The sequence below is a fragment of the Sciurus carolinensis genome, chromosome 13 (assembly GCF_902686445.1).
Source record: "Sciurus carolinensis chromosome 13, mSciCar1.2, whole genome shotgun sequence".
Classification (NCBI taxonomy): domain Eukaryota; kingdom Metazoa; phylum Chordata; class Mammalia; order Rodentia; family Sciuridae; genus Sciurus; species Sciurus carolinensis.
In genome coordinates this window covers 42,252,143-42,276,461 of record NC_062225.1, presented here as the reverse complement: position 1 = coordinate 42,276,461, position 24,319 = coordinate 42,252,143, and the positions used below count along the sequence as shown (strand labels likewise).

At 35.6% G+C, this 24,319-nt stretch overlaps 1 protein-coding gene across 2 annotated transcripts in view; it reads right to left on the bottom strand.

The window, feature by feature from the left end:
- The window catches only part of Xpo1 (exportin 1), a 44,876-nt gene that overhangs the window by 6,350 nt on the left and 14,207 nt on the right, over positions 1 to 24,319 (bottom strand). For both annotated transcript variants that reach the window (XM_047522598.1, XM_047522597.1), the window contains 15 exons: positions 10,828 to 10,889; positions 10,589 to 10,633; positions 9,108 to 9,289; positions 8,587 to 8,635; positions 8,392 to 8,511; positions 6,984 to 7,112; positions 6,227 to 6,385; positions 5,114 to 5,311; positions 3,822 to 3,960; positions 3,454 to 3,635; positions 3,214 to 3,370; positions 2,968 to 3,131; positions 2,551 to 2,685; positions 1,825 to 2,008; positions 1,351 to 1,457 (listed from right to left, as the gene is read on the bottom strand). In XM_047522598.1, the coding sequence (XP_047378554.1) occupies positions 1,351 to 1,457; positions 1,825 to 2,008; positions 2,551 to 2,685; positions 2,968 to 3,131; positions 3,214 to 3,370; positions 3,454 to 3,635; positions 3,822 to 3,960; positions 5,114 to 5,311; positions 6,227 to 6,385; positions 6,984 to 7,112; positions 8,392 to 8,511; positions 8,587 to 8,635; positions 9,108 to 9,289; positions 10,589 to 10,633; positions 10,828 to 10,889 (2,012 nt within the window). The remainder of the gene's footprint in view (positions 1 to 1,350; positions 1,458 to 1,824; positions 2,009 to 2,550; positions 2,686 to 2,967; positions 3,132 to 3,213; positions 3,371 to 3,453; positions 3,636 to 3,821; positions 3,961 to 5,113; positions 5,312 to 6,226; positions 6,386 to 6,983; positions 7,113 to 8,391; positions 8,512 to 8,586; positions 8,636 to 9,107; positions 9,290 to 10,588; positions 10,634 to 10,827; positions 10,890 to 24,319) is intronic.

Genomic DNA, 24,319 nt, shown 5'->3' with positions numbered 1-24,319 from the left:
GTTCAGTCAGCCTCAGCAACTTACTGAGATCCTGTCTGGGGTGGGGTGGGGTAGGGGAACGGGGCTAGGGATGATGTGGCTCAGTGCCCCTTGGTTTAAACCCTAATACCGTCTAAAAACAAACAAAAAACAAACCAACAATCCTGGAACCGTGCCAGAATGATATAACTTTTCTTTCTTTTTTTAGATACATTCTCTGTATGTATAGTACGTAAAATAAATAAATGTTTCATTTAACTAGACTATTAGTAAACTGGGTGCAGGGGTTGATGCACATGCCTATAATCCCAGTGGCATGGGAGTATGAGGCAGGAGGATCTTGAGTTCAAAGTCAGCCTCAGCAGTTCCTGACAACCCAGCAGACCCTATCTCAAAATAAAAAACAAAAAAGGCTAGGGTTTTAAGTTCAGTGGTAAAGCAATGGCTGCCAAAGATATGTCAGGCCCTGCATTCAACTCACAGTATTACATAACACCATTCTCATTGTGCTTCTGAAATCTGCCCAAGCTACTATAAATTAACATCTTCACGATTTCTTTCTACTCATCCTACTTGCAATTTTTTGTTGCTTTTGACAGTACCCAAGGTCAAGGTCTTCCCTGTGCTAGGGATATTCTGTAAAACTGAACTAAATATCCTCAGCACTAAATAAGTTCTGATTACACATTTCATTTTTTTGTTAGCCATTAAGAATTCCAAAAGAAATGTTTCAAATAAGTTTCCTGAAAAATTAATCCTCATCAAGAATAATATGAAATTTCAAAACTATTAAAGTATATAGCAACTTATTAAACCCTCATTCCAAATAATAATGGTAATAAGGTAGGATGCTTTTATAATTTCCCATGGCTCAAATGAACAAAAATTAACAATAGCTAAAAATAATTCACGCACTTCCAAGTTGAGGCATATCAAGCTGCTTTTAGTTTCTGAAAGCTAGTTCAGCTCCTGGAAATCACAGAAGATTAAATCTTCGATGTTTATATTCAATTATAAAGCAAACAAATCACAGTTCTGTAGCTTTATAAATTGTTTCATCGTAAGGAACACAAAAAGTGCACCCTAGCTTCCATCAAATCTTCCCTACCCATGGGAACCAAATAATAATCCATTCTCAAATATCTTATTATATCATACCACTCTTGCATACTTTCCCTTACTGATGAACAGATTTTGGGGGAGACAGAGCATAGCACTGTAACATAAAAACCCCCAATAAATAGAATGCTTTAAAATAATCACAAATATAAGCATTTAAATTATCTTCAAAATAGGAAATTGCAGAAGTATAGACAGGGTATTCCAGAGGATGCAGTATCAAAATAAAAAAGCAAAACAAGTTTTACTTACCATCTGTGGATCATTGGATCGGCTCACCCAACCAGATATTAACTTTAAGGTTTCCCTTTTTACTGTTCTCATACTTCGAATTAGTGGTTGCTTTGTAACCATCTCACCTGAAAAACATGATCCATTAGAATCCAACCTGCAATTAACAAATCAGCTGTGTTGTAATGTCACTAGTTTCTGTTTACCATAAAAATTTAAAGCCAAAGGTACAGAATTTATTTTAAGACAAGGTTGATGGTTGAGGATGGGGGAAGGGAACACTAGGGATCACTTGGCCTTGTGCACACTAAGTGGGCACAAGCACTAAGCTTTACCCCCAATCCCATACAATTGTTAAAAAAATGTCTTTGGTCATCTAGAATTTGGGAGGTTGATAGAATTCTGACAGAAATAATGAAGCTTGACTTAAAGCAGCAAGAGAACTGATTTGTTACATAGCATTCTCTCATTCTATAACAATTCAGAGTTACCTACCATTAGCCTGGATAGCTGCAGAAATATTTTCACTGAGGCACTTGTATACATTAAGCATATCTAAATAAATTCTTCCAAGCTGAATTACAAAAGGATGACCAACAGCTTTGCAGGCTCTCACATTTGTTTTTAATATGCTACCAAGCTGCTTGACTGTTTCAGGATCTTTCAGTATATCCACATTCTAGAGGAGGATGAGGGGAGGGGGGAGAATTGTTTTTGTAATTACTAAGATTTAAAACACACACAAACCTACAACACTTCCCTTATGTAAAAGCACAACCCTTTTTGTGATTTATTTATTTTTTTGGTGGTGCTGGGGATTGAACTCAGGACCTTGTGCTTGCAAGGTAAGCACTCTACCAACTGAGTCATATCCCCAGCCCCCTTTCTGTTATTTTTAATTGATGAAAACCAACTACCCCAAAACCAGAAGTCTTCGTTACTGGGGATGGGGAGATGGGGGTGGCAGCTAATTGGCAGAGCACGTTCTTTACATCCACAAGGCACTAAATTCAATCGCTAGTCCCCCCAAAGTATTTATTACTTAATCTCCTCATCTTGAGATCAAAACAGAATAAAAATACCCTACAAACTTTTTAATGTACAAAACCACAAATGAAATTACTCCTAGATGAGGAATATGTCAAAATTACTGAAATCATTGCTAATTATTAGTCATCTTCAATTCCACTTGAACTTCCAGAAAAATGAACAAAAACTTACTTTGGTTGCTTGCTGGATTATACTATCCCACACTTGATTAGGGAGCAGCATATATTTTTCTATCAAATGCTCTTGGACTGTTTGGTCTGTTTGTGCACCAATCATGTATCCCACAGCTTCATAAAACGTATGAACCTATTTAAAAAAGCAAACATTTTAATTTTCACACTCCTATTTAGCCCACTAAGGAAAACCACATGCAAACCATTTACGAAATGTACTGAAGCAGATTATATTATGTAGGCCAAAGCCTAATAATCTGCTGGTTGTTTCTGCCTAAGAAAATTTAACCACAGAAACACTTGAATTGAATTCAACAGTGACACTTCTTCTAAACCCACTAGTAAGATTGTGATGAACAAACATATAGTGCTTACTTTCGAAGAACAACAAGCTCATTTTCCACATTACATTTACCTGTTGAGGCTGAAGATCACAAATTATAGTATTAATGTTGTTCAAAATTTCATCAATAAATGGCATTACTTCTCCAACCTGAACTTGAACGAAATGTCTGCGGCATTTTTGAGCTATTTTTATGAAAGTGTCACAAGCCATATCCTGGACTCCATCATGGGTCTCTAACAAGACAAAAACATTCATCTATTTTGTTCAACGAAAGTAAAACCAAAACCAAACAAATTAAAAGCTGAAGGGACTTACCATGCATGAATTCGAAAAGTTTGTTGACGACAGTCTTCAGAAATTTCCAGTGAGCTCTCAAAAACCTTGGATATTGACCTACTATGTACATGATATTTGATGCAATAATAGCTTTATTATCTTTGCCTCTTTTCTGTTCACATAATCCTAATAGATCCTAAAAATAAAACAAATTCAGTCATTTATGAAAACAAAATATTCTCATCAAATGGTTCTACTTCATACATATCTGCCACATACCTTTATAACAGTAACAAGAAATCGTTTTTCATCCTCTTCATGCATTGCTCCACTAATGGAGCCTATTGCCCAACACAATGTATTCAAATTTTTCCATGACCACTCTGTACCATTCACTTGATTGTGAAGTTTCTCAGTCATTATTCTTTCTGTATCTACATAATCCAGATGAGTAAGATAAACTACAAAGAAGAAAAAGTTTGAAATGTTTGAAGAGGAAAAGCCCATAAACCAAAGGTATTTTATTAGTAACAGCACATTAATAAAGACATCTACTGAAAGATTCAGAAAGTGTAGCACTATTCCGGTTTTATTTTCTACCCAAAAATATATTCACAAAGCTGATGATGAAACTGATAGTAACTTACCTAATGTTTCTCTCATATTCTTATACAAATTTATGGAATCTGTATCCTTCATAAATTCTCTCACAACTTCTCCCTGATCATTTTCTACAACCAATACTTCCTCTGGTTTAGCCATACGACTAACCATCAATAAACGGACCTATTGAACAATAAACCAATATGAAAAATGTATTACACATTTGAAATCAACTTCAAATGTAGAAATGGAAAAACTTAAGGCATGGGCTTAAATTACTGTACCAGAAAAAATGATGCAATACTAAATTCTTAAGAAAATAATTAAAATGCATCTCTATGACAATGGTTTTCTTAGTAACTTTAATGTATTATTTTATACCTTTATTTTTATGTGGTGCTAAGGATTGAATCCAGTGCCTCACACATGCTAGGCCAGTGCTCCACCACTGAACTATAACCACAGCCCCAACAATGGTTTAAAACCCTATTTTACCATGTTTTTACAAATTTTAGTTGTTGATGAACCTTTATTTTATTCATTTATTTATATGCGGTGCTGAGCATAGAACCCAGTGCCCCGCACATGTAGGCAAGTGCTCTACCACTGAGCCACAACCAGTCCTAACCATTTCTATCTGGCAAGAATTTAAAATAATTAACTTTTTGTTATATTTGTTTTCTGTTCTCATATTCTCCCTCTGATTCACTGGAATAGGGACCACATTTTTGAGCAACACATCCTCCATCCCACCTCTCCTTGGAATTGAACCTCAGGGAGAATTTCTTTTCTTTTCTTTTTTTTTTTTTTTTTTGCAGTACTGGGGATCGAACTCAGGGCCTTGTGCTTGCAAGGCAAGCACTCTACCAGCTGAGCTATCTCCCCAGTCCTTGAACCTCAGGGAGAATTTCTGAGCTATATCACCACCACTTAAAATAATAATTTTTTAAAAACCTCGAGACAGGGTGTCCTAAACTGCCAAGCCTGGTTGAAAATTTGATATCCTCCTTCCTTTATCTACCTATTACAAGCTTTTGCCATGAGGCCTGGCTTAGAACTGCAAGTGCTTAATTCCTTGAATACTTTAGCTTTCAACATTCATCAAAAAGTCAAGATTTGGGCTGAGGATATAGCTCAGTTGGTAGAGTGCTTGCCTTGCAAGCATAAGGCCTGGGTTCGATCCCCAGCACCACAAAAAAATTAAATAAATAAAATAAAAAGTCAAGATTCTTTTTGTCGCTAGTTCATTAATTTAAATAGACTTGCCGAAGTATTTCCATTTTGTCTTCAAAATCACAGTAAACAAAAAGCACTCGATCAACCACTTTAATGTTACCTTTGATAACACGGGCAAATACAGCTGCCTTCTGGGAGGAACATCAAAATGTTGACTTCCAGATAGCAACGGAGAAGCAGATGCAGAAAATGGACTCTCTCTATAGAGTTCAGCTGCCAAATGATTCCAGTACTCCAGACAAATCTTAAAGATTTCAGTTTCTTCCACTTCAGATACCAACAACATATAGTGAAGGGCCTACATATAATACCAACACTATTAAAACAATAAATTCTTAAATATGGCTAACCTATCTCCAAAGTTGCCTTTCAGTTACCAATCAAATGGGAATTAAAAATTCATTTTAAGCACAACTGGTATTTTATTAAGAATCAAACTAAGTAACCTCTCTGGACTCTCTGCTGCTTCATACATGCCCTATAATGCTTTAAAATATCTTAAATAGTAGTTATCAATATATATTTTGTACAAGCCTTTAAAAAATGCCTTTGAAATCAATAACCAAAAGGTAAAAGTAAGCCCAATGTCCATCAAAAGTGTCTAGATAAAATAAAACTTGGTATACTCATACAATGGAATATTCCATTGTGAAGAATGAAGGTACAGTTTACAGCAGAGGAATCTTCAAAATATGATGCTAAGTGAAAGAAGTCACAAGCGAAGTTCACATATTACACATAATATGAAATAAACAGAATAAGGTAAAACCATCGAGACAGAAAGTTAAGAATTGCCACAACATGGAGTAATGACTGTTTCATAATTAAAGGGTCTCATTTGGAGCTGAGCATATTTTGGAAGTAAATATTGATGGATGCACAACATTCTGAATATATACTGAACTGCCACTGAACTGTACCTTTAAAAAAAATTGGGGGGAGGGCATCGTTGGGGATTGTGACCTGGGTCTGGAACATGCTCAGTCAGCACTCTACTCTAACCACTCAGTCCAAATGGTACACTTTTTTGAGAAAGGAAAAATTTATGTTGTATCAATCACCTCATTTAAAAAGGATTTTTGACTTTTGATCATATAGAATAACCTTTAGATATCTCATTTTGATTTTTAGTTCTAGTTTTATGTAGAACACAACGTTTTTTAAAAAGTTTTTATTATGTAAACTTCAGGAACCAAGGTTCCACAAAGCCTACCTCCATGAGTGTTTCCCTGAGATTTAATCTTTTTTCTATAAGTTGACCATGTTCCTTAAGAAAGGTGCAAAGAAATAAACTGAGATTTTGAATAAAGTTCTGCTCATCATCTTTTCCATTTGAGTATGCAAGCCGAATATTAGTATTTAAAGGAAGCATCTGAAAGTTGAAAAATGAACCATCAATACACAATTTATAAATCAATAAGAAAAAGACATTAGAATTCTAAGATTCTGACATTCATTGGCTAATATCAGAACAGTGAACGCCTAGGTTTGCTATGCCTTGTATTTCTTTGTGACCTAGATTTTGATTTTTCTCAAAGAAAAATAATCCATTCAGATCACAAACATGAATAGTAATGTGGCTAATGACTGACTTCTCAGACCACATCTCAGATAATTAATCCAACCAGGTTTCCCATTGTCTGCTCAGATGTCTACAAGAAATAGATTACCATGATACTCCTAAAACCTTTATTTCAAGGGTTTTCCAGAGTACACAAATTTCTACCTTACTGCTGATTTTGCATACACACGTTTCACCTGTAGTTAAATAGAACCAAGGACTTCATTTCATAGGCTTTCACAATATGGTCAACATTACTAGGATTAGTAAATTAGTATTCTATTGTTAATAAAGTATAAATGGCTTACCATTTAGGGATAAGTCACATAAGAGCTGATCTATGTACACTCTGCTAAGACATTTTCCAAGATATTAAAGTTGTTCCAATTTTCAAATAGTGGTACATTACCTGTTTTAGTTGCATCATCGTCAGTGTAAATAGCGTTACAAATTGTTCCTCATACTGGCTTACACTCACACCAGCAATCTCAGTGAGGCACTTCAGAGAGACATTTCTAAACATTGGAACATTCAGGAACTATTTCAAAAGAAGGGGGAGCATAAAATTAAATAGCACGAACACACAAAGTTAACAATGGGGAGGTGCTAACAGTAAGGAACACAATACAAGCAAAAACAGGCAAATGGATTAAAAGTTTTATTTTGCATGTATTTTAAAGAAATTTCATTATCTGTCCAATATACAATAAATTCTTAAGAATACCATGTGCGGGGTGGGGTTGTGGCTCAGTGGTACAGTGCTTGCCTAGCATGTGTGAGTCACTGGGTTTGAACCTCAGCACCACATAAAAATAAATAAAACAAAGGTATTGTGTCTATCTGTGACTAAAAAAAAAAAAAAAAAAAAAAAAAAGAATCAACGTGCTTTCTTTTGATGTGTCCTTAGACATCTGAAAAAGAAAGCTGCCTAACAAACTTTTTGGGACTTGTTATATAACATTTACAGACATGTTTCCTGTGTAAACAGGACACAGCACTTTGGAATTCTTAGCATTTTAGGTGATGGACAACATAAAACTAGGTAATTTATCAAAAGGTATAGAAGAACATTTTATAGTCTATTGCTAAGAAGGCATAAATGGCAGACCATTTAGCAAGCACCAGAAGCCTAAAAAAAGGATAGGCCCAAAACTACAAAGTTCAAGGTCCAACAGTCTTTTCTGAGGTCCAATTAAATACAGTATCACATCTATCAATAATACACTAATGTTAAGAGTAACTACTGAAGAATAAAATATGACAATGAATTACACCTCATTTAAAAATTTCAGGAAAAACGTACATTTGCATTTCAGTGTAATACCATTTATCTGACTTATATGATCAATTAAAAGAGTAACATAATAAAATCTGTTAAAGATGGTCTAACTAAATTCACAAAATTCCATGGGTAAGCGGCAGAATCATTGGCTTTTAAGACTGATGTCAAACAACTGTTAGCTGTAAGTACACAGAAATTCTTCTTAAAGCTGTTTTGTCTTGGCAGTACTCCCAACTGAACTCAGAGACAGTATTCCCAATTGAACTCTGAGCCAAATCCCCAGCCACCTTTTATTTTTCAATTTTAAGACAGGGTCTCACTAAGTTGCTGAGCCTGGCCTCAAACTTGTGATGCTCCTGCTTCAGCCTCTTGAATTGATGGAACTACATGCATGTGCAACTACCCACAACTTCTTAAGTGGTTTCTTCACTTCAAGTTAGTTTGATGGTTAGGGTTTTAAAAGAAGAAATAAAACAATGACATGTATAAAATTATTTAGACATACATTTAACTGAAATGTATTCATTAATTGTACCTTATAAATTAATGTGCTGATTAACTTTGTTTCAAAAATATATCCCAGTGGAATCCAGTTCAGAAATCTCAGCAAGGTTTCCAAGGTTGCGTGTACAAGTGGAGCATTTTGAGAATTTTCCTATAACAAAACAAGTTCTGTAAATAATTATTTTCCTGTAAAAATTCATTTAAAAATGAAATTAAAAGCACTTACCATCACAAACTGACACAGCTGAAATATCTGTGAGAACTCATTGCACATGCTTAAAAAAAAAGATGGGGGAAATCATATTATAAAGACAGAAGAATCACAATGAAAACATTCAAACGTCTTTAGCAATGTGGTCATTAAAGACATTAGTGATTTAAAACACTTGTAATACAGGTTGTTTACTCCTAAAGGCAATTTTGGTGTGTTCCTAGTGTTAACTATAGTAGAATTCACAGAAGCAGGGCAGTTAAGTATTCAGTTGACAGTGGACATAAATCATTTCCTTGGAATTTATGATTGAATAGTTATCACATAAGACAAATCTTGAAGGAGGACGTCTATAACACTTCATATACTTTACCATGAAACAGTTATACAACACACCCACTTTAGGACCAGTTCAAATTTGTATTACGAAACTACCTCATGTAATAAAACACTTTACAGATCACAGTTATCTCCAAAACTGCTTGAAATAATTTGAAAAATTACTTATAAAATGCTAAATCAAAAGTATTACTTGCCTGTCTTTTAAATGCTTTGCTTTTACTTGTGTTATCTGTCCACTAGAGAAATCAAACACTTCTTCACTTAAGAGTTTGAGAATCACCATATTATTTTGACAAAGACTTTCACTGGTCCTACTTGCTCCAACAATGTCACTGATAAAAGTAGGCCAATGCTTGGGCCATTCTTGTTTCAGTATCTAAAATAAGAAATGTCACTTGTCAAATGCAACTAAAATCTTTAAAGAAATTACGTGAAGTATATTAAAAAGCAGAGATTGAATATTAACCACTTTTCCTTTACTAAGGCAGGAAATGTGCCATTCCTTATACCACATGCTGGGTGAAAACTACAGATAAAGTCCTCTTTGCCTTAAACACTCTAAGACCACACTCCAGTATTCTAACTAATGGCCTCATTTGTCTCTAATGTGCATGAATATCAATACTTGAAGAAATAGATATGTTAAGTCACCTTACGATACCCCAAGATATACAGGTTAAGGCAGAGTACTATGATGGGGTGTAGTTCAATAGTGGAGTAACTAACAGATACTCTACTACTGATAGAGTTCCTGGATTCATTCCCCAAAATGAGAAAGATTTCTCTTGGATAGAATGAGAGCCTTGAATTTTTAAAATTCTTGTCTTCACAATACACTGGGGATACACAACATCAGGGTCTTGGGTATTTTAAGCAAACATTCTATCTCTGACCTACAACCTAGTCTCTTAATACCTGAATTATAGGAGGGTTCAGATTATTAATTTGAAAGAAAGGAGGCATTGCAATCAGGGATGGAAATTTAATAAAGTCTCTTGAACTGCATCAGATTTATGTTTGTACAATGTGTGTAGTAAGTTAGGGATCATTTTTAAATTTGTAGTTGTAGACAGACACAATATCTTTATTTTATCCATTTATCTTTTTATGTGGTGCTGCAAATGGAATCCAGTGCCTCACACCTGCTAGGCAAGTGCTCTACTACTGAGCTACAACCCCAACCTCTAAGGATTTTTCTTAAAAGTGCACCTTTTTTTTTTAGATTGCATCTTTTTAGTGATAACATTAGGATTTCTTTTTGCATAATTATAAAAGCATGGGATACAATTTTTTCTAATTAAGCTAGGGATTTTCTAAATATTCTAACATGACCTGCTAAGTGGTAAATACTGGAGACAATACTGCAGAAAACAGTTCAATATAAAAATTCTACATTTAGACAATAAAGCATATTGAAAAAGACTTAATGGAGAATTAAGACATCAAAAACCAAGGCAAGGATATAAGAATAATGCCATCAGTAAAGGAAAAAGAAGTTGCCAGCAACTGAGAAAAATCATATCAGTCATATGGAAAATTGCAGAGACTCAAATATAGAGTGTAATTCACAGAGAAATATAATTGAAATACATTTGGTGACTCCTACCACAAATTAAACATTTCAACAGTTATGTAGTAAACTTCTACTTTTCTGATGAAAAATGTTCAAACTTACCTGAACAAGAATCATATTTAATTTCCCGATATAAACCTTTTCCTTCTGAGGAGGAGAAAAAGAACAGATTAAGTAAAAGCCTAATGAAAATAGAATAGCAAATGAACATGAACATAAGAAGTCCTTCTGGGAGACAAATGATTATAGCTTTACTGTAACTATATGCCTTATGTTTGTGTATCTGTAAAGTAAATTCTAGTCAAGAACAAATATTTAAATAATCTGCAAAAAGCTCTTACCTCTACACAAGTTGGATCAGATGACGTCTTGATAATGAGGCCAACAACGTATTTTTTTATTCCTATTAAAAAAATTAAACATAATGTATATCTTTAAAACAAAAACAAAAAAAAACTTACAGCATGCTTATAGACCTCCAGGACCTCCAGGAGGCCAGAGTGAAAAAAACAAAGAGACTGGAATCCCAACAACTGGAGAAACTGAGGCAGAAAACTTGCAAGTTCACAAGGCCAGCCTCAGCAATTTACTAAACTCCTGTCTAAAATTAAAAAAAAAAGGGGGGGGGGGGCTAGAGATGTAGCTTGGTGATAAATGCCCCTGGATTAATTTCCCAGGGCCCCCCTCCCCTTGCATGCCAATTAGAGCTAAGGATGTAGTACAGTGAAGCCTTTGCCAAATTATCATGGGAAAGATGCCTTGGATTCCATCTTTACCAACGTAAGCTGGAGAATGAACCCATGGATGCTTACTACCCAGATAGACTCCCCACATCCCTTTTAAACTTTAAGACAGGGTTTCACCAAGTTCCTAAGGCTGGCCTAGAACTTTCCATCCTTCTTCCCTAGGGATCACAGGTAAGAGCCAACTTGCTCACTAATTCTTAGAGAAGAACTTAATGTATCAACCTGTGGTTTTTAAATAAAAAATGCCTCAAGGAACTAATTAATTTGCATTGATCACTTAAATAAACTACTTCAACTAATTTTTTACAGGTTAAACTTTTTTTTTATAATCTATAAGTCAATATCACATGTTATCACTCCCAAGTTTAATTACAACATTAGGCCAATACTAGAAATGCATTATTAACTTTTTAATTCTACAATGTAGGAAAAATTAGAAAAATTTTTTCTTTCCTCTTTTTTTTTGAGGGCCCTGTGCAAGGGAATAAACCCAAGGTTTAGCAAATGCTGTTAACACTCAGCAACAACCCCCAGTCCTTTTAAAAATGTTACTTTTCATTTAGCGTCTCAAAAAATTTCCAAAGCAGTCTTCAAACTTGTGATCCTCTTGTCTCAGCCTCCCAAGAAGTTGGGATTACAGAGATAGCCCACCACAACAAGCAGGAGAAACCTTTTGTTTCTAATACTCCTTCCCTTAACAGTACAATATATTTTTTAAATAATTAAAACAACTTGCCTGTGGTCTTAATTTGTATATTAAACAATCTTCTAAACAACTCTATAGGTCCCTTTTTCACAAGACTAGTCACATGTTAAAAATTAAAACAAACAAACAAAAAATATATATATATATTTTTAAACCCGGGGTGCTTTACCACCGAGTGACATCCCCAGCACTTTTTGTTTTTAAGTAATGAGGTCTTACTAAAATTGCTTAGTGCATTAATAAGGCTGGTTCACAGGCTGGCTTTAAATTTGTGATCCTCCTGCTGGTGCCTTCTGAGTAACTGGGATTATTTGCAATTTGTAGAAACTTAGTGTTATACATAATGTAATATGCCCAATGGATCTGTGGCAGGATCCCCAATTGAACAATCGAGTATTTTTACACAGAGTTTCCAGAACTTTCTGAAATGTGTTATCTTTAAGTCTCACCTAACAAAGTCAGAACATGGAAATTTAAATTGCTAAGAAGGTGACTACAATTAGAAAATGTGGCCAATCTGAAGGCAACCAAATACCTTGTGATTATATAAAGCTATTCTAATATGCTAATATTTATATGCTAATGAACTAAATTCACTCTTTTAAACCATGGTTCCCCTTCACTGGCACTTGAAAATACAATTTCTATTAACCATGATGGAGCTAGCAATTTTCCTCCATGTCCCAAATAAAAACAAAAGAAATATACTATTAAAATATCATGAAAACACTTCCCTAATCATGGAAAAACTTTACTAATACAATACAGTCCAATAATAAGAGCTATATATCAAATGAAAAATTCAATGGAAACTAGTATGAATATATATATATGAGAAAAGTTAATGAACTGTCAGGTACCAAATTTTCTTAACTGTTATGTTACAAGCATATAAAATAGAAAGGTAAATTTAAAAATATCCTGTTAAAACGTTGCCTGGAGTGGTGGTACATGCCTATAATTCCAGCAACTCAGGAGGCAGAGACAGGAGAATTACAAATTCCACGTCAGCCCTTAGCAACTTCAGAAGGTCCTAAGGAAATGAGCCAGACTCTGTCTCAAAATAAAAAGGTTTGGGGATATGGCTCAGTAGTAAAGTGCCTCTGGGTTCAATCCCCAGTACCAAAACAAAAAAACAAACCTTAAAAAAAAAAAAAAAAAAAAAAAAGTTCTGTTAACATTAGGGAAAGGTCACAATAACTGTTGTAAACAATATACACCAAGAAAAACTAAAGCCAATGGGTAAACCTTTGAGGAAAAAAGTAACTGGTCTGGAGTGGCACACTCCTGTAATCCCAAAGGCTCCGGAGACTGAGGCAGGAGGATGGAGAGTTCCAAGTCAGCCTCAGCAATGGCAGGGTGCTAAGCAACTCAGTGAGACCCTCTCTCTAAATAAAATACAAAATAAGACTGGGGACGTGGCTCGGAGGTTGAATGCCCGAGTTCCATCCCCAGTACCAAAAAAAAAAGGAACTGGCATAGGCTCAAATTGACACATTCTATCCTATAACACTATGATATACACCTAATATAAAGAGAAAACAAGTCTTATAAATATGAAACAAGCAGGCAATATGGTAAGAGGACCGGAGGGTGTAGGTCAGTGGCAGAGCACTTGTCTAGAATATATGAGACCTCAGGAAAAAAAAATTGTCAAAGATTAATGAGACCCAGATACACGCAATGTAAAACAGAAAAAAGACATCAGGGAGGAAATGCAAGATCTAGAGTTGGTAGTACTGAATTAGTGTTCACTTTTTTGGCTTTTTTGCACCAAGGCCGAATCATCAACATTACAATTAACTAAAGGATTCTAAGGAAATTCAATTCTCTTAGGAGACTTTCCTTGTAATTCTACAAACTTCTAAATAACAAAAAGAAATTGTGTGAAGACACAAAATAGTGTTGTTTCTTTTGATACTAGGTATTGAACCCAGTGGCACTTTACCACTGAGCTACATACCCCCAGTTCTTTTTATTTTGAGACAGGTTTGTGCTGAGTTGCACAGGCTGGCCTTGAACTTAAGATCTTTCTGCCTCAGCTTCCCAAGTAGCTGGGATTAGAACAGTACACCACTGCAATCCCCAGCACCACATAAATATATAAAATAAATGAAAAAGAAATGTAAAAGAAAAAAAAAAAAAAATTAGGGCCAGGTGCGGTGGGCCCAAGTCTGTAATCCGGGTTGCTTAGGAGACTGAGACAGGAGGACTGAGAGTTCAAAGCCAGCCTCAGCAACTCAGTGAGGCCCTGTCTCTAAATAAAATAAAACACGAAATACGTCTGGGTATGTGGCTCAGTGGTTGAGTACCCCTGAGTTCAATCCCTGGTACCAACCCCCCTGACCTCCTGCAAAACACAAACGAAACTCCTATAAAAGAAAAACGGGGAATCTAAAGAAAATAGAGTAAATCTTCCTCTCAAATCTTTTATTCTATGAATAAATAACTAAAAATACCATATTATAGGAAATCCAGTACTTTAAATTTGCATAAGAAAACACTGTCTTAAAGCACTCACTAATACAGCCTCTACCTGTCATATATGAGTCGTGGATACTTTTCTCAGGCTCTGGGAAGAGAAGGATCATATATCCTTCAACTCCACTATTACTAATTTAGGTAACTTTCCCCATTATTCAGGATTTTCTAAAATTCGCCGATACTTGGAGCCAAGAACAAAGATGAAACCTGGAAAATGTCAAGTAAAGGATGCCCTCAGACACCAAAGTTCTCTGATGCTCAACTACCTTCTTTAAAATGGTGCAGTACTTGCATATAATCCACCCTTTTGAGGAGCAGAGTATGGGGGTGCATGCCTGTAATCCCAGCAACTAGAGGCTGCTGCAGAAGGATCCAATGTTAGAGGTTAGCTTCAGCAACTTAGCAATAACCTGTCTCAAGAAATAGTAAGAGTTGTGGATGTGGCTCAGTGGCTAAGCACTCCTGAGAACCAAAAAGAAAGAAAATCATCTCTAGATACTTACAATACCAAATAAAATGTGAGCATATAGGTGTTACAATGGGTTTTTTGGGTGTATGTGGGAACTGGGGATTGAACTCAATGGCACTTTACTACTGCTGACCTGCATCCCCAACTTTTTTTTTTTTTTAAATACACTTTGAACCAGATTCTTGTTAAGTTGCCCAGGCTGGCCTTGAATGTATGTTCCTCGTACCTCAGTCTCCCGAGTCACTGACTGTGTCATTTCACCTGGCTGCTATAATATACTCTTCAGGGTACAAGGACAAAAATGAAGAGTTGGTCCATTTTCAATTCAGATACAATTTTTTTTCTTTTCTTTTTTTTGACCCATGGTTGGTTGAATACAGATACAAAACCTGAAAACAATGAGTTGACTATAGTAAAACTAAGGTTCCTACAGAGCAATGTCTCAATCATGTCATTCTACAATTCAGTACTTCCAGCCCTCAAATTTGAAGCTATACATACAGTAACAACTTTTTCTTTTCCAGTACTGGGGAGTAAACCCACACCTGGGTTTAATCTACCACGAGTTACATCCCTAGTCATTTCTTGTTCTTTATTTAAAGATAGGTTATCACTATGTTGCCCAGGCTGGCCTCAAACTTCTTTCTGCCTCTGCCTCCCGAGTTGCTTGGATTAAATTCACAACTTTTTTTTTTTTTTTGGGGGGGGGGAGAGTTGGGGGGAATACTGGGAATTGAAATCCTGGGGCACTCTAACACTAAAGTACATCCCCCAGTACATTTTAAATTTTTTATTCGGAAACAGGATCTTGTTAAATTGCTTAGTATCTTGCTAAATTGCTGAGATTACAGGTGGACACCACTGGACCCAGTTAAATTCACAACATTTTGATCAAATATGGCTCCAAGTTGTCTATTCAGAATCTCCTTGAGCAAAATATCATAACTAATCTCTTAAACTCCTTTACTCCTTTATCATGATTTGCCCAAAATTAAAAAGGTAAAGGCATCTAATTTTAAAATTAACTTTACAGACTGTGAATTACACTTGAAAAAAAAAAAAAAAAAAAAGATGCAATACATAGGACAGAAAATACAAATGCTGGGCTGGGGAGATAGCTCAGTTGGTAGAGTGCTTGCCTTGCAAGCACAAGGCCCTGGGTTCAATCCCCAGCACCACAATTAAAAAAAAAAAAAAAAAAAAAAAGGAAAATACAAATGCTTCTAAGTAGCAGAAAGTGCTCACTCAGCATGAGACTTTAAAAAAATTATGAATTTTCACAAAGTAGTGACTGTTGAGTTACAAAATGTAACTTATGCAAAACAATCTTATTTAAACAAGGTTAGACTACCTTTGTGGATGTCATTCAGTAAAAACTGCATTAAATTGGAATTTCTTTTCCAACTACATGGAAAGTATACATAAAGCTAGGATGTCTTCTAGTAGCTTTCTAATTCTTCTTTGAAAAGTTTGGTATAAAATTTGATATGAAAACAAGAACAGGGACTCAAGGTAGAGTACTTGCCAAGCATCATGAAGCCCAAAAATGTAAAATGAAAAATGATTTCTCATTGAGGCTTAATGTCTTCACAAATACAATTATCTTCTCATGCTTGCTGTGTCATTTGTATTTTCAAAGGATTTAAACGGTGAATCCTTTGGTTATTGACATTTTAACAATCAAAGGGCCCAAGACCCTATTCTTAATATGAACAAAAAAATTTGGGGCTGAGTTAATAGTCTACTGGCAGAACACATGCTTACCATGCACAAACTTGATCTCCAGCATAGGGGGGAAAAAAAAAATCAATGTCAAATATTCAATATCAATATGCAACCAAATACTGTCGACTATATTTTGGCAAAAAGATGAGAATTAAATAAATCCCATGCTGGCTCAAAATATACGCATCATCTTGCAAATTACACAGCAAAAATAATTAGCCTTTAGAAGTGCCTTGTAAAATATTGCATAGGTAACGATAGGGTAAAGGTAAAAAAAAAAAAAAAAAGACTGAACACGTTTTTTAAAGGTAGAAAATTCACTAAAAATATTTGAAATACAGAGAACAAATTAATACAGCATACTGTGGTGCCATTACTTCTATGAAAGCAAAACTTTCAAAATACAAATCATAGCTGGGGCACACCTGTAATCCCTGCGGCTTGTGAAGCTGAGGCAGGAAGATCACAGGTTTGAAGCCATCCTCAGCAATTTGGTGAGGGTCTAAGCAACTTAGCAAGACCCTGTCTGAAAATGAAAAATAAAAAAGGGCTCGGGATGTGTCTCAGTGGTTAAGCACCCTTGGGTTCAATCCTGGTACAATCAAAATTAAAATCATTTAAATCATAAATTAGTATCTCATCTAGTCAGAGACAGACTGTCATGAAGTTTTTAAACAAATACAGGACTCTATTTATTTATAATAAGGGAAAATATGTTTAAAGGTGTGAATAAAAAGTTGCACCTTCCCGTAAGCAAGGTGACACTTGCCCTGTAACCCCAGCAACTGGGGAGTCTAAGAGGTTCACAAAGTTCCAGGTCAGTCTGACCAATTTACTGAAACCCTGTCTCAAAATGTTTAAAAAACAAAAACAAAAACAAAAGCCACCTAGAGTGTCTCTAGGTTGTGCAACCCTTAGTACCAAGTCAAAACAAAAGTATACTACAAAGGGGGTATAGAAGAGGATGAGTTCAATTTAATTGCGAAGACTGCGAAATATATATATATATATATATATATATATATATATATATATATATATATATATATATATACCCCTTTCACCTTATTTACAAGCTATGAAAATGTAAATTGGTACATTTCTCATCAATACCATATAATACCAAAATATTACAAACACTTGTTCACTTAAACCACCCAGACTGATGGATAGAAAGATGATCAGTAAAAGAAGGCTATGTTTTCTTTCTTTACATGTTCAAAGGAATGCAGATTGTTCCACTTAATGAAATATTTGAGAACAAACAGTCAACCGTGGGAAAAATAGCCAAAGACAATTCTAAAAAGGGATTAACAAAGTAGGGTTCCACAACAGGGCTAGAATCAAACTGTAACTTGGGCCCACATGTTTAGTCATTTTAAGAAGAATGGATCTTAACATTCTTCATTATTGTTTCTTTTGGGAGACAGGGGTCTCACTGCTGCATTACCCAGGCTAGCCTGGAATGCCTGGACTCAAATGATCCTCCCTCCGCCTCTCCAAAACCTGGGAATACAGACGTATAACATGTATAACATGGCACCTGGCACATCCCCAGCACTTTTTTGTTTCATTTAGAGACAGGGTTCTCAGTAAGTTGCATAGGGCCTCACTGCTGAGGCTCGCTTTCAATGAGCAATCCTCCTGCCTCCATTGCTGGAGCCACTGAGATTACAGGAGTACACCATTACAACCAGCAACATTCACCATTCTTAAACAGGTCTAGAACCTCAAACATATATGGAACAAAAATACTAAAAGGCATATTTTATTAAAGCTTACAGCAGCAATATTCGCTCCAGTTAAAAGATGGCAACAACCCAAATTTCCATCAACACAAAAATACATAAACAAATGTGCAATACAGTTTCATTCAGCCTTCAAAGAATGAAAGTAAATTCTGATATATGCGGTAACATGTACTAATCCTGAAATTATTCTCTAAGTAAAAAATCAGACAGAAGGACAAATATTATATGATTCCATTTACATGAGGTACATAAGCAAATTCAGAGAGAAAGGAGAGTGGGTGGCCACCCAGGGCTGGAGAAAGAGGGTTACAAGGAGTCAGTAGTTTAATGAGTATACCTTCAATTGGGCTAATGAAAACAAACTGTGGAGATGGATAATGATGTTTACACAACACTGTCACTGTACTTCGTGCCACTGATTTCTATATTTAAACTGCACATAGTGACACATGCCTATAATCCCAGCAATTCCGGAAGCTGAGGCAGGAAGATCACTAAATTTGAAGCCAGTCTGTGCAACAGCAAAATCCTGTCCCAAAAAGAAAATTTAAAAGGCTGGTGATGTAGCTCAGAGAGCATCCTTGGGTTCTATTTCCAGCACGACACACGTACACACACACAAAAAAAAAATTACAAAGGGATCAAGAATTTATTACCACTTAACAAAACACACTCTCGTGGCTCCTAATTGCTACATGGATGCAAGCTGACAATTGAGCAATGAAGTATAGCCCTCTCCTAGTAAAACCTCAGTTAAAATTAACTGGAAGTATTAAGAAAACTGCTCAGTGTACAGCTGTTGTAAAACATGCATGAGGTCCTGGGTTTGATTCACAGCACAGGGGTGATGGAAAGCTTTTATCAATTATACACAATACTGAATTGAATTGAAATACATCTCAAAAATATTACCTTTTTTTTTTTTTGGCGGTACTGGAACACAAACCTACAAACTATGGTATGCTAGGCAAAGTACACTAACACTCAGCTACATCCCCCAACCTTGTTTTAGACGTGGAAATATATTTTATCAAGATTGATTTTATTTCCTTTTGTTATCCCTTCATGGTGTACTACTGGCAAAATATATGAAATATGAATAGGGATGGCTGTAAAACTCAGAGCAATAGTGTTTGGCCCACTTTCAAACATTATATTCTCTGGAATTTCAATGAAATTATTACACAAGGCCTAGTAGTCTAAAAAATTAAATTATACAAATTATAGGGATAAATTGTGTTCATGAATCAGATAGGATATTAATTTTCTCCACACTGAGCCCATATCTAATGCAATTTCATTTAAATTTAAAGCAAAATTTTTGTCATAATTTGCCAAGATGATTCTAAACTTTTTGTGGACAGACAATTCAACAAGGAACATATTGGCATGCCATGTACTGAAGGTGTAGAAGAATGCAGAACAGCATTAGTCATTAAAGAAATGGTAACTGAAATCACAACTGGATACCACCATATATGTACTATAACACCTATAATTAAAAACACTGACCATATCAGGTGTCATCCAGAAAGTGAAGCACAATCATATATGGCTAGAGAGAAACATAAAAGAACACAACCATTTTGGAAAACAGTTGGGCAGTTACACACCTACCACATGATCCAGTCATACCATTCTTAGTGAATCAAGATGAGTGGTAAGAGCACATGGAGGAAAAATGTGGTGAAAGAGAATATAATCAAAGGTAGATATTAATTATAAGAAGTGAATTCAAGAGTACATAAAGAAGTCAATTTATGAAACTACACAATTTAACATGTACAATTTATTGTGTGTGTCAACTGTACTTCACTTTAAAAATCAGGTGCAAAAATATCTTAAGAGGAAGCAAGATGTGGTGGCATATACCTGTATTCCAAGCTACTTAAAAAGAGGATGAGGCAAGGAAGACTGAGTTAGCCTGGCAAAACAGCAAGATCTCCATTTCAAAAATTTACATATATTGGGCTGGGGTTGTATCTCAGTGATAGAGTTCATGCCTAGCATGCATGAGGCACTGGGTTCAATCCTCTGAACCACATAAAAATAAGTAAATAATAAAGGTATTGTGTTCATCTAAACTAAAAAAAATTTTAATAAAAAAATTTATATATTATACCACAACAAAAAATTACTTATTTTTCAATAAATAATGAAGGTAGTCACACATGGTGACTGTAAACTCAGTGAATGGGGAGGCTGAGGCAGGAAAATCACAAGTTCACGGTCAGCCTCAGCAATGTCATGTTTTAAAAAGGGATGGGAAAGTTGCTCAGTGATTAAGCACCTAAGGGTTCAATCCCTAGTACAAAAACAAAACGGGGAAAGGGAGGGAAGGTTACCTGAATCATGACTCTCATTTACAGTTAAGATCACAAGTATTATTTGCAGTCAGAGTTCCTTTTAAGACATCAGTGAACAGCAACCACTCCTTACTTGGAAATTCTTCCACTTCCCATTTTATAATTTCCCCTTCACCTTTCTTAGTTTTTTATTAAGGATTTTTAAGTGTATAGTAATTCATCTAAAGAAATATTCCTTTTAGCTGGGTCTAGTGGTACCTGCCTGTTATCCCAGCAACTCAGGGGGCTGAGTCAAAGCTAGAGGCCAGCATGGCAGTAAAACCAGGTGTTGGGTGTGCGTGTTGAGGATTTTGTTCATTGCGGAGCACAATGAAAAAAAAAAAAAAAAAAAAAAAAAAAAAAGATCATAATCCGAGCTACTCCAGCTAAGCAGAAGGATCACTAGTTCGAGGCCAGCCTGGGCAACTCAGCGAAACCCTGTGTCTCAGAATAAAAAAGGGCTAGAGATGTCAGCTGTAGAATGCTTGCCTAGAATATACAAAGCCCAGGGGATCGATTCCCCATTCCCAGTATGGAAATAAAGACACTTCTTTTAAAACAATGTTAAATTATACATATGTCATAAATATGAAAGCAGAAATATTTGGAAACCCTTTAGGTTGTTAAAGTGATCACTGTATTAATGGCAACTCATTATCTGGAAAATTATATACTGAGTACCAAATTACCAAGCAATAAGAATGCAACAAAAACATCCTCTGATCCTTAAAAATTATAGTGCTTATGCTTTGGAGTGATGGGGAGAGATGTGAAAAAAACTATGGCACTCAAATGTTGTAAGTAATGGTGAGGGAAGGGGAAGCAAAAACAATATAAAAAACATAAACCAAGTTTTAGACACATTTTTTTCTGTTCTAAAGCTAAAGAACCACCACAGCAATGCAATAAATTTTATGAAATGCAAATATAATTTATTGTTTTATTAAAATGTCTTTTCTAAAAATGAAGAATTATCAGGGAAATGATGCATGCCTGTAATTCCAGTGACTCTGAAGGCTGAGGCAGAAGGATCAAAAGTTTAAGGCCGGTCCGGTCTTGACAATTTAGAATACTCATCATCTCAAAATAAAAAGGGCTGAGGATTAAGTCAGAGGTTAAGTGCCCCTGGGTTCAAACCCCAGCACCACCAAAACTAAATGAAAAAAATTTTATATCTCAGCAAATCTCATTACTGTGGGAGAAATACAGGAGGCTAGAAATGTGATTCTGATGCTTCAAAAAGTATTTGGCTGGAAGCACATCTCAGATGTACAAAATGGGGAAGTAGGTGAGGCTAGGGTTCAACTTCTACCTCCAAAAAAGAAAAAAGTGCTTACAGAGAAATTAAGTATTATCATCAATAAGTGGAACAATAACGTGAATAAAACACAATTCTAAGTCAGTGAGTAGACACTACTCCTTCCCGTCTTCCTTTTACAAGCAGAACAATAGAAAAGTACAGTCTTTTGTGCCCTGGAATGTTTGATACTAAAATATGAATATATGGGCACTACAGTGCCTTTATGAAAAAAAACCTAAACATACTGCCACTACTAATGCAGAATGCAAAAAAATGTCAAAATTTCAAGGCCTTGAGCCTAATTTTTTGGGTAACGAATACATGACACTGGTAAGTCATTTCAATCCTTAAACACTTACTTAGAGGTAGAAAAGCTTTATAAGAATCCTGTGTAATATGAAGAAGACACTGAAGTGTTTAAAAACAGATAAAGCAGCCTAGAGATAGAGCCGAGTGGTGCAGTACATCCTTAGCATGCTGGTAGCCTGGGTTCACTGCAGCACCATAAAAATTAAAATGAGGGTTTACAGGGGGGCATGGTGGCATCTGCCTATAATTCCAGCAATTAGGGAAGCTAAAGCAGGAAGAGCAAAGGTTCAAAGCTTCCCTCAGCAAATCAGTGAGACTCTGTCACAAAATAAAAAGGGCTTGGGATGGATGTGGCTCAGCCCATGGGTTCAATCCCAGGAACAAAAAAGGGGGTGGGGCTTAAATTATACTTCAGTAAATGTTAAAGAAATAGAAAACACTTCATAGCCAAACTACACAATATTTTAGGTCACAAAACATGACATTTTTGAATCATATAAAACACTTAAAAAAAAAAAGAAAGAAAAAGAAAAAACTTCCTTTGAGGGTTCTATTTCCTCCTACACCATTCTTTTTTTTTTTTTTCATACTAGGACTGAACCCAGAGGTACTTTACCACTGAGATACAGTTTCAGTCCTTTTTCATTTTTAATTTTAAAGCAGGGTCTCACTAAGTTGGTTAGGGCCTTGCTAAATTGCTGAGGCTGGCTTCGAATTTGCAATCCTTCTGCCCCAGTCTCCTCAACCACTGGGATTATAGGTGTGCTCCCGACTATCACCATTCTTAATCTATGGCTTATGATGAATTAAGAAAATGGCCATTAAAATTTATGCCTCATTCACCTTTAAATGTGTCAAAAAGATATCAAGGTTTAAATGAGGTTGGCTAAGTAAATTTCAGGCTACTACTCCACTATAATGACCCCATGAAAAATCAAGTGAAGGAGAGCACCATAAACATCAACAATCTAGCCAGGTATAGTGGTGTAAGTGACTGAGAGGCAGGAGGATCAAAAGTTTTGGGGCAACCTCAGCAATTCAGTGAGGCCATAAGCAACTTAATGAGACTCTGTAGAAAAATAACAAATAGTAAGTGCTGGAAATGTAGTTCAGTGGTAAAGTGCCTCTAGGTTCAACACCCAGCACCAAAATAAATAAATAGAATAATTAAATGAAAATGCCAGATACAAGATATTCCCATTACAAAGTCCCGACAAATGTGTGTGTATACCCTTTTTTGGGAGGGTATTGGGGATTAACCCAGGGTGCTTAAACTCTGAGCTCTATCCCTGCTTTTTTCTTTTTGAAACAAGGTCTCACTAAATTGCTTAGTCTGGCCTTGACTGTGATCCTTCTGCCTCAGCCTCCTGAATTGCTGGAATTACAGTTTGTACTACCACACCCAGCTCTATGTTTTAAAAAGAAATGAACAAGTGATATAAATATGTATTAAAGGCAGTGACAACTAGAACTGCAAAGAATTCCAACTTTTCTAATATAGTAGAGAGAAAAGTTAAATGCCAATACCAGGTTATCACCACATCTTCATTTTCTATATGTAAAGCAACCAAAACATAAAAAAGGTTAAAAAAAAAAAAAAAAAAGCCTTTGTACAATTTTTCATACTTTGTTTTTCATACCTAGTTAGACCTACATCAGGATCCACGTTAAAGTACTTTTTACTTGTCAAATTACTCTGCACTTAAATAACACATTTTCAAAATTTCTTTCACCTCTGGACATGTTACAGATTTATGTATTTATGTATGTATGTATAGTGGTGGTGGGGGGCCAGGGGTCAAACAGAGCACATGCTAAGCAGCACATTCAAGACAAGCACGCTACCAGTTGATCCACACCCCCAGTCCTGCATGTATTTTCCCAATATTTACTGTAAAATATTTGACAGCATGGTCTCTCCACAAAGGTTAACCTAACCATCCTTCCCAATATAAACAAAAACTGATTTGCAACATGAGGAAAGCATGTAATCTCCAT